Below are 10,694 nucleotides of genomic sequence, written 5' to 3'. Positions count from 1 at the left end.
TCTTAGCAAAATTCTAATATTTATTAAACTCGTAGTGTAAACACCGTCTAAGTCTCTAGCAAATCGTTAAAAAAATTTTTAAATGAAATATGTAAAGTAGTACTGTAGTAGTAGTATATTTTTTTCCGGATACGATAAATTTTATTCTACACATATTCCTACTCTATATTTAAGGGAAATGGATGAATCTAAGGTGGTCAACGAGAAGTTCGAAGGGAATTGAACCGCCACTAAATTAGACAGTGTCTTTACACCTACTAATGCAATTTTCAAAAAATTCTAAATAAAATAAGGGTCAAGGGATTTAATGCTTAACCCAGTCCTAAGGGTTCCCCGAGACCCAGTTAGATATTCCCTTTAAATTAGGATAATACAGGATACTATCAAATTTGTTTGGATAGTGAATTATTTCAAATAATATTTCATTTGTATCATAAATATATATTTTTTATATATTTTTTAATATTTTTAATTATTTTTTTATCTCACATATATCATATTATAAAAAGTACTATAATAATTATTTCAAATAATATTTCAAATAATATCCTATCCAAACAAAAGAGACTTGACCACAAAAAAACCCCCCCCCCCCCCCTCCTCCCTACCAAAGAGGTTTAAAGCTCCCTGTGTAGTAGTAGTAGTAGAATCAAGTTTCAACTTTTTAGTATGGGATCCGCAAGCGCAAGCACGGGGCCCCAGTACCAGAACCCAGAAGAAATCAATCACAATCACCGGATGCATACTACACTATCGAGTACAACAGACAGCGTTGGCCACAGATCTCCACCAGCACCGGCTGGCTAGGGTTGCTCTCAGGCTCGGGCCTCAGTCAGAATGACCAGTCATACACGTGGACGGCTAAAGATAACAAATAAAGCAATCTCTGTTGGCCAGCAGCTCACCCCGGGCCCCAGCTCCTGCCATCTAAAAAAGAAACCATTTCCTAACCTCAGATAATTACTAGTAAAAATTTTCTCAATTCCAAAGGTGTGCGAGCGTGCAGCCGATTCACGACAAAAGTCATGCTGCGTCTTACTTTATTTAGTAACCGTCCGATTACTAAACGTCTCTGAAATATCAACACCTGAGGACCAACGGCTCAGACATCGGACGGCCAAATTTAAAAGTTAGGATAATCAAAATCAAAATCGTACGCTCGAAAAAATATAGACAAGAGGTCTCGCCCTTAGTCAAAAGCCCCGTCAGCTTTACCAAAAAGAAAACCTCAAACAAGAAAAGAACATAGTAGTGTACTACTAAAAAGGAAAAGGAAACTCTCTCCAGTCTCCACTACCAAGCACTTCCTTCACTTTTTTCTTTCTCCTTCCTTAGTACTCCGTGCTTTTTCTCCCACTCCAAATCCATTCATTTATGGAGTTTCTGAAGCTTATCTACCTGTTAATCACCCTCGTTATCAGCCATAATTTGCCTATTTCTTCATCTGCATCCTCAGATGTTGAGCTGGTTTTGCTGAAGATCAAACCTGTATTACAGGGCAGCTCTGAGAACTTGCTGCTTTCTTCGTGGAATACGTCAATTCCACTCTGTCAATGGAGAGGCCTCAAATGGGTCTTCGCAAATGGGACTTCTTTGGCCTGCACTGACCTGTCTTCGCCACAATGGACAAGCCTTTCGCTTTATAACGACTCCTCTTTGCACCTGCTTTCTCTGCAGCTCCCATCTGCTAATCTAACTGGAACTCTTCCAAGAGAGCTGGGTGAGCTCACAACTCTGCAAAGTCTCTATCTTGGGGTGAATGGGCTATCTGGAACCATCCCTCTTGAGCTTGGATACAGCTCTGCTCTGTCTGAAGTTGATTTGGGGAACAATTTGCTCAACGGGTCACTTCCAACTTCAATTTGGAATTTGTGTGATAGGCTGGTTTCGCTTCGGCTTCACGGTAATTCTTTATCTGGGACTCTTCCTGAGCCTGCATTGCCCGGTGCTACTTGCAAGAACCTAGAGTCCCTTGATTTGGGGCACAACATGTTTTCTGGAAATTTTCCTGAATTTGTAACTAGGTTTAATGAACTTAAACAACTTGATCTTGCTAGTAACATGCTTTCTGGGCCTATTCCTGTGAGTTTAACCGGACTACATTTGGAAAAATTGAATCTTTCGTTTAATAACTTTAGTGGGATGCTGCCAAATTTGGGAAACGTGAAGTTCGGGGCTGAGGTTTTCGAGGGTAATCCTGGACTCTGTGGGCCATCTTTGAGGGCTTGTAGTGGAAGCTCTGGATTGAGTTCAGGGGCAATTGCTGGTATTGTCATTGGCATGATGACTGGAGCAGTAGTCTTGGTGTCAATTTTGATTGGATATTTGCAGGGAAAGAGGAGGAAGAATGTGGACGAAGAAGAGGAGGAAATGGAGGAAGGAGAGGATGAAGAAAGTGGTGGCGGCGGCGGCGGCGGTGGTGGTGAGGGCAAGCTGATTTTGTTTCAGGGTGGCGAGCATTTGACATTGGAAGATGTATTGAATGCGACAGGACAAGTTATGGAAAAGACTAGTTATGGAACTGTATATAAGGCAAAGCTTGCTGATGGAGGAACAATTGCGTTGAGGTTGTTGAGAGAAGGTAGTTGTAAGGATAGGGGTTCTTGTTTGCCAGTGATAAGGCAGTTTGGCAAAGTTCGACATGAGAATTTGATTCCGTTGCGAGCTTTCTATCAGGGGAAAAGAGGGGAAAAGCTACTCATATATGACTATCTACCTAACAAAACCCTCCATGACCTCTTGCATGGTAAGCCCATACTCCTTTTCTTTTCTTTATCAACTGAATTTACTGTTTTTCTTCATTGTCTGTTTGTGGATATTAGTATCAAATAATACTACAAAATTAAGCTGACCTTGTAGGATTTTTTTAATGTGATACAAGTGGTTGCTCGTATGACGCACTAAAATCTCAGTTCATGACAAGTAACATAGAGTAAACCAGATACTGCTTGAATTATAGTTGCATATATTGACATCTATACCTTTTCAAAAGGCCATTCAATGCAAGCATTCAATATGTCATTAGACAGACATTACCAGCAAATAGCATACAATTTATGTGACAGACTAATGGAATGTGAAAAAAAAATATCAAGCACTGCATTATGTATGTTATGGTTGACTCCAATAATTTTGATAGTTTCCAGCCTTCTAGCCACCTTTGGCCTACTGATCTCAGAATTAACTCGGCATACTGCCAACTCCTTTCTGCTTCTCTTCCAATAATAAAGAGTGAAAAAAAAGGCCAGAAGAATATAGAGGAAGCAAGCCAGTTTCAGTTCACCCTTCTGCACATATTGTGTTAATGGTGTAGGATAACTTTAGGGTCTTCGAAATGACTTCCATCAATTTACAATGCGAATCCAACTAGGGTTTTGAAGTTCCACATTGAGAGAGAGAATTTTATTTTATGATTGATAAAGTGTTTAATCTCCCTTGATCTTTTGACGAGTTAAGGAGGCTGGTAATGTTTAGAATAGATGAGTATCTTTCATCTTGACCACATATAAAATGCATAATTTCTTGATTCCGATGCTTCTAGGAGTTGCTATATTCTGTTTTCGAAATGGCTAGAAATTTAATTGGAAACATTCATTATCATGCATCTTGCTGGCATGCAGAATCAAGGGTGGGGAAACCAGTGTTGAATTGGGCTAGGCGACACAAAATTGCTTTGGGCATAGCCAGAGGTCTGGCTTATCTTCACAGCCTTGAAACACCAATTACTCATGGCAATGTGAGATCCAAAAATGTACTTGTAGATGACTTCTTTGTGGCTAGGCTTACTGAGTTTGGACTTGACAAAATAATGGTCCCTGCTGTCGCTGATGAGATAGTGGGACTTGCAAAGGTTGATGGTTACAAGGCACCAGAACTCCAAAAGATGAAGAAATGCAATTCTAGAACTGATGTTTATGCATTTGGGATACTGTTATTGGAGATTTTGCTTGGGAGAAAGCCAGGAAAGGGTGGCAGAAATGGGGATTTTGTTGATTTGCCTTCACTAGTTAAAGTAGCAGTTCTTGAAGAAACAACGATGGAAGTTTTTGATGTAGAGCTATTGAAGGGCACAAGGAGTCCGATGGAAGAAGGGTTAGTTCAGGCATTAAAGCTTGCAATGGGTTGTTGCGCTCCTGTAGCTTCTGTAAGGCCTGCCATGGATGAGGTTGTAAGGCAGTTGGAGGAGAACAGACCAAGGAATAGGTCTGCTTTATACAGCCCAGCTGAAACTAGGAGTGAAAGCGGTACTCCATTTTGATTTCCTTCTTTTCCATTGATTGTGAATTTCATTTTTGCGTCTCCCAAGGAGCATAAGTTGATAATCATTTCAATCCGCTTCATTTCTTTGGTGATACTTCCTATAACTATTGCATCACGTCCTGTGGTAGCTAAGCTTTGAACAGCACTAGAACCACCTAAAAAGGAAACAAGTAATATAATCATCTTGGCCGGAATCCCCTCCTGTTATTAAACTGTGGTCATTAATTGTAATGATTGCAAAATTAATAAGAAAAGGATCATGAATTTGACAAATTGGTTGGATTCAGACTAGTGTTATTTAATTTAATCTCAAAATGGGGTCTCCCAGTAAAAAAAATAAGGAAATCTTGGAATGCAGTTGAGCATTGTTGAGTTGGTTTCAAGTCAGTCACCTTACAAGAAGGTTTATGCACAAGGTAAATACTCGCCTCACATGACCAATAGATGTGGAGCGAGCCTTGAAAGAAACTATTGGTAAACAGCGGGCATGTTTAATGGGCTTGGGATGTCATGCCTCCCTGCACCACTGCCCTGCGCTGAGGAATCAATATCGTCAAGAATCTAGTTATAAGCATAAACTCAGGAAATCTAATACGGTCGCAGCAATTGCCAGAGAAAATGGAGTAATTATATAGGCATAGCGTCGCCCTATCCGATTTTATTGCATTAAGTAACATGAGCGAGAATTTACAGAGTTGCAATTTTCTACGTAGTCCAAACCATAATTACATCGTTCTAGAATTGAGTTTCTTCTTTCTTTTTTCTCGTCTCCAATCTCTAAAACTCTGTATAAGCAATTTTGAGGCATATAGGTAGGAGATTCTTCCCCTCGCATGCAGAAGAAAGGGAGGTCAAATTAATCGACTCTAAAAATTTAAATGAAAGAGAAGAAAAATGATTGTTTGCATGGGAAGAGGAATGAGAGATGCAGGGATAGAGCAAGGAACATCGGCTTCTGCGCCCCTCAAAGTTTCAAAGTTTGAAACTGAAGCAGGCCGAGGTTGAACAATAGGTGGAACCGGGACTTAGAGATGATGGAGATGGGTTGACTTCGTTTGCCGTGAAAAAAGATGTACGCGAGAGATAAGATACCAATAGGGACAGAATTGAGGAAAAGATTCTGGAAAAGGGATGGAGTAGGAAAATTGGGTAGGCTTCAGTTTAGTAGCTCTTACGGAATGATAAAATTGGATACATGTTCAACTTTATAATCACTGCTGTATACTCTTTCAGCAAGTGTACTTTTGATCCGATTAGCATTGGTGCCCTCTGCGGCAAGAAAGGACCCCAGCACCAGAGGTAAGGGATCCCACTAATGAAGAGGACTTGGCTGCTAAGCTGGAGGCTCTGGCATAGCCGGCCGAAGCTCCAAGGCCAGATGAAGTGAAGTAGGCTCCGTTCAGCATTAGGTCCCCATCAGACCTCCAGTTCCAGTGCTGCCAAACCCCTTCATTTGTCAACACTCTCTTTGTCACCTGTAGAAACCAGTCAGCTAGAATTCAATAATTTGAAGTCGACAACTAATTCTGTAAAACAATCAAGAAAATTCCAATTTTGACAAACGAACCTCTTTAGCAAAGGGGTTGGCAGGGGCCAGATATCTGTTCCCCTGGCTGTTAATGGTTGGCTCAGCACTGCCACCAATCGCATACATCTTCCAATGAGTGTAGTCATTATTTACCACATGGAAATATCCATGCCTACACCTGCACGTTAATTAGCGGAAGTCCAGTAAACAGAAAGCCTTGTAACGCAGAGATCACAAGACAAAATGGAGTGTGTATAACCTTGGCATCCTCTGTATCAGCCCCTCCCCAAAATGGTTGTAGGCAATGGTGACCTGCATATTCTTATCCCTAACGTAGCCGTCGCTGTGGCCCAATAACATAACCTGCGATAAGAATAGCATTCCAGATGGTTAGGTATGCGGTAAAATAGGAAGCTCCACCGTCAATTCAAGAAAGCAAGTGCTCAGTCAGGGGAAAATTGACCTCATTATGGTGAGTGAAGTAGTTATTAGAGATGGTAATTGCAGTAGAGCCCATGATGGCATCAATGAGGCCATCAGCACAGTTGGAAAGAGAATTATGATCAATCCAAATGTGGCTCGAACCAAATATGGAAATGCCATCACCATCAGCCATTGTCCTCCAGCCATAGTGACTTGGGGAGCTTCGAACCATGGCATTACCAGTTTGTTTGCAGTCATGTATGTGGAGGCCGTGAATGATGACATTGGTGATGAATTGGATGGTTATGCAAGCCCCGTTTGCAATGTGAACATTAAGACCCCGGCCATCAATTGTCTTAAAGCTGTTCATAATAAGCTCTTGCTTTAGGGTGATCACCATGTCCCGTTTGAACACAATCCAGAGAGGCCTGTCCTGAATTACGGCATGACGAAGTGTTCCAGGCTGGGGGTTAACAGGGTCATCATCACCAGGGTCCGTGACTATATAGAACCTGCCATCACGACCGCCAATGGCATTGCGCCCAAATCCAATGGCACAATCGGCCAGGCGTTTGCGGTGGCGTTGCCAGTTTGGGTCACAGCGCCAGCAATCATCAAGAGGATTTCCTGTCCCGCATGAGAAGAATCCCAATTTCCTCCTCTCTGTGTTATTGCGTATGCTCCTGGGAGGAGTTGTAACCAAAAAAAAAAAATTTTTTTTTTGGGGGTTATTCTTACCAAATCACATAGCAAAAAAATTACTGCTAAATTTAAATTATTAGGATGCTCACTTGCTTTCAAGAAACACAATCATTACTTGGTGAATGCTGTGGTTGATTATTAACAGACGTTAACAAAGATTCGACGTGACAATGTGGAGAAAGCTTTGTTTCAATAGTATTTTAAGGGCTCTTCTTAACTGTTCGAGGACTGCTGTCTAAAGTCAAAAAAGAGTAGCATGTGAAGAATGAGAAATCGAGAATCAAAGACACGAATACGGAAATAGTACTACACGATCTCTTCGGCAAGTTAGCGGCAGTTGGAAATAAACGCAAGAAGGTTGGCGGTGATTTTCCATCTACTACGGCGTCGGTGGGGTTATTATAATACTCTACAACTAGGGAAAGTCCATATATTTAATAAGGTGATGGGCCCTGCCAATTTAGCCATCCGTAGAATGCCTGGATCTGCCGACTGCTCCGATGAAATCGAAACTAGATCTGAGGACTGGGATAAGAGGGAAACTTGAAACCGGGATAAGAGGAAAAAAGAAGACGCTCAAACAAATTGACTCGTTTTGTGCGGATCTCACAACAGCAGCATGCGGGCATACTGCCAAGAACAAAATGAATCAAGCACAGAGAGATGCCATCATTATACAAATGAGTTAAAGAGAACTCGCATGCATGCGGGCATACTGCCAAGAACAAAATGAATCAAGCACAGAGAGATGCCATCATTATACAAATGAGTTTATGCCCAAGAACAAAATGAATCAAGCACAGAGAGATGCCATCATTATACAAATGAGTTAAAAGAGTGCTCGAGTTCGAACCCTTCCACTTACACTCGAAAGAGAGAGAGTCAGAGCGCCCCGGCAAAGCAATTTACTATACTTTTAAACAGATTAAATACGGTCACCTATTTCTTGGATATAATATCGCACTACTGGCCATCATTAAGTTCAACAATTTTTTTCTTCCAGCAATGGAGTGTTAGTATCACTACTAGTCGATGCTTTGTGATGTTTTGCACGAGAGTAAGGAAAAAAAACTTCCACCATTATCCTCTAGACGATACTCTACTTTGTTAAACAAGTTGCACAGGCAAAAGGGATGATTATGACGACTTAGAAAGGCACGAAGGGAGTGATCAGCCAAGAAGACTGCAAAATGAGGGCGAGGACCTAGTTTGGGTTGGTAAGAAATGCAGGGATGGGCGTTGAGGCAAATTCTGGTATAAACCACAGTAAAATCCATTTCTGACAAAAATTGCGTGGGAATACACTGCTGGGACGGGGTCTATAATAGGATCCTTGCGATTATTAAAGTGGGGCAAAATTTTAGCGCCTTTCGTAGAAATTAATGCGGGTTCATATCATACTACAGACAAACTTTTAACTGCAGTTTTACATTGCATGGGTAAGTGTTGGGATCATGTGAGGTGTGTTTTCACATTGTCTTTGTCCATGATCCTTCATTAATTGAGGACACATGAATTCTGTTCTGTTCTGGGAGGGGGAATAGATCCAAGTTACGCAAGATAGGAAATCAAATCAGTACAAAGTAAAAGAAAATCATTCCGTTAATCGAGGACACTCACATATCAACCATGGAAGCGACCATTTCTGGATCGACGACAGCGTGCTCGTGCTTGAATTCAGCCTCTTCATTTGGCCTGGAAAGAAAAGTTATCAATTGGGAGATTAGAGAGAAAAAAAAAACCCCCCCACAACTCGCGACTACTTGCCATTCTCCAAAGTCCACATGCATATTAATTCCATTTGCAACCACAACCTTAGGATTTGATCGTCCATTAGTTCTTGGTACTTTATTAATATTACACCGTTCGAGACAGCAACACATGAAACAGAGCTTGCTATTGGCTGGAAACTGAAGGGGCGGTTGGTTAATGAATATTCATTCCCTTCTACTCTCTTGTCTATTATTGACATGGCTAGCCTCATACACTTTCGATTTTCTCTAAAGCTGACTCTGGAATCATCAGAACACGAAATGCACTTGTTTCCGATGGCAATCTTGGGATACAAATCAAAGAACTTTTGAGAAGAGACAGTTTCGCTCTGTTTTACCAATGCAGGAATATGGTTTACAAGACCATCATGTTGTTAGTTTCTTCAAGAAATTGTTGAAGACAGGGCAAGAAGCATGTTAATATGCAGATCACTACCTGTACTTAAAGACAGAAATTCGGAATTGGTTCTAAAATGCTTGTAAAAGTAACTAACCTTAATGGGATTGTTGAGTTTCCTGTGCTCTGCAACACCTTGCCGTCCTCAACGTAACTGTGCAATGTAGCGGTACGTAAATGATCAAAAAATCAATCAAATTGCATTCAACTGAACACTCTTTTTCCTTCTGTACTCGCTAAACAAAGGTGAGTTAAAACAGACGAAACCCAATACCTTTCTGTTTCTGCACCCGCATTTAGAGATACGAGCATTATGGTTAACAATGAACAAAGACTGAAATATTTAAGAGAGACACTCATTGCTGGTTAAGAAAGACAACACACCCTCTGTACTTTTCTCGAAGAAGAAGGAGGAAATGGAAATATAGAGATGGAGTCAAAGAAAAGCTTCGATGAAGCAGCCTTTTTATAGTAGGAGAGCAAAACAACAAAGAAAGCACCGGACTCCTGCTTCACGCTGCGTTAGACTGCTAGGCTCATTAGTCAAAGGGTGTGTGATTTCCAAATTAGATTGTTATAGAGTATTTACTTAGTTGGATTTTTAAAATTCGATTCTAGTACTACTAGTAGTATTATGAAGGGATCCTAGATCCTATTTGGATATTTGGATAGTCGTGTGGCTGATTGTACTGATTGAGTTATTTTTGGTCTATTATGTTGCTTAGTGGTGGTTTTAAAAATCAAAATCAAAATCATACCTTGGATTGTTTTGAAACAATAGAATCGGACTTTAAACTTATAGAATCCAAATAAAAACTAACAATTTATTTGTTTGTTAGCTTATAGTCTATGAAAACACATGTCAATGAAGATAGAAAATGCAATGCTAGCCAAACAATTAAGTTTGTTCAACTAAGATGTATAGTTTCAACTATTATATGCTAATAGTATAAAAATTCAAGACCTTCTAGAATTTATTTTACATTTTGGCTAATATATATATATATATATATATATATATATATATATATATATATAGAATGTATCTAAAGTTTTTAAAATATAAGACTTAATCCACAAAATTCTAGTCATCAAAGTGGATAATGCTACTAGGTTGAAATCAAATTTATAAATTTGGATGTTACAATCATAAAATCTTGACAAATTTATGTATTTGGAAGTTTAAGCAATATGCTTATCCACCCATTAAATCTAGGATCCCATTTAATTCTTGAATAAAAGTGGATAATGCTACTAGGTCAAGATCAAATTAAATTTATAAATTTGGATAGTAGAATCATACAATCTTAACAAATTTATTTATGTATTTAAAAGTTTAACAATCATCACTTTTCCACCCTATTAAATCTAACCTATCTCACATAAATTCCTATCACTATGTCAATACAGTTCTTGAATAAAAGTGGATAATGCTACTAGGTCAAGATCAAATTAAATTTATAAATTTAGATAGTAGAATCATAAAATCTTAACAAATTCATGTATTTAGAATTTTAACTATTACCACTTTTCCTCCCCATTAAGTCTCACCTAAATTGCTGCCACTACAATTTTAAATCTCCTTGAATTTGGAAGTTTATAAATATAATTT

At 39.5% G+C, this 10,694-nt stretch overlaps 2 protein-coding genes across 2 annotated transcripts; one reads left to right on the top strand and one right to left on the bottom strand.

Moving 5' to 3' along the window:
* Nucleotides 1-1,255: 1,255 nt before the first annotated feature.
* Nucleotides 1,256-4,340, top strand: LOC140013401 (putative kinase-like protein TMKL1). The gene is made up of 2 exons (XM_072062674.1): nucleotides 1,256-2,746; nucleotides 3,621-4,340. The coding sequence occupies exons 1-2, from the start codon at nucleotides 1,375-1,377 to the stop codon at nucleotides 4,256-4,258; spliced, it is 2,010 nt and encodes a 669-aa protein (XP_071918775.1). The 5' UTR covers nucleotides 1,256-1,374; the 3' UTR covers nucleotides 4,259-4,340.
* Nucleotides 4,341-4,879: 539 nt separating this feature from the next.
* LOC140013405 (probable pectate lyase 8) lies at nucleotides 4,880-9,566 on the bottom strand. Its single transcript, XM_072062680.1, has 7 exons — nucleotides 9,357-9,566; nucleotides 9,180-9,236; nucleotides 8,534-8,608; nucleotides 6,252-6,894; nucleotides 6,048-6,151; nucleotides 5,828-5,966; nucleotides 4,880-5,735 (listed from the first exon to the last, which is right to left on the bottom strand). Exons 1-7 carry the CDS (start codon nucleotides 9,440-9,442, stop codon nucleotides 5,514-5,516), a joined length of 1,326 nt encoding a protein of 441 aa, XP_071918781.1. The 5' UTR covers nucleotides 9,443-9,566; the 3' UTR covers nucleotides 4,880-5,513.
* Between the last annotated feature and the right edge of the window lie 1,128 nt (nucleotides 9,567-10,694).

Source organism: Coffea arabica, chromosome 1e (assembly GCF_036785885.1).
Source record: "Coffea arabica cultivar ET-39 chromosome 1e, Coffea Arabica ET-39 HiFi, whole genome shotgun sequence".
Taxonomy (NCBI): domain Eukaryota; kingdom Viridiplantae; phylum Streptophyta; class Magnoliopsida; order Gentianales; family Rubiaceae; genus Coffea; species Coffea arabica.
This window is presented reverse-complemented; position numbering and strand designations above follow the sequence as displayed.

What these genes read in the sequence shown, in the direction of transcription:
- LOC140013405 (XM_072062680.1), bottom strand. Translation starts at nt 9,442, where the DNA reads ATGAGTGTCTCTCTTAAATATTTCAGTCTTTGTTCATTGTTAACCATA. An exon ending in GCGGGTGCAGAAACAGAAAG is followed by an intron (nt 9,237 to 9,356) that starts GTATTGGGTTTC and finishes TACATTGCACAG; the next exon opens with TTACGTTGAGGACGGCAAGG. An exon ending in AACTCAACAATCCCATTAAG is followed by an intron (nt 8,609 to 9,179) that starts GTTAGTTACTTT and finishes TTTTCTTTCCAG; the next exon opens with GCCAAATGAAGAGGCTGAAT.
- LOC140013401 (XM_072062674.1), top strand. Translation starts at nt 1,375, where the DNA reads ATGGAGTTTCTGAAGCTTATCTACCTGTTAATCACCCTCGTTATCAGC. An exon ending in CCTCCATGACCTCTTGCATG is followed by an intron (nt 2,747 to 3,620) that starts GTAAGCCCATAC and finishes GCTGGCATGCAG; the next exon opens with AATCAAGGGTGGGGAAACCA.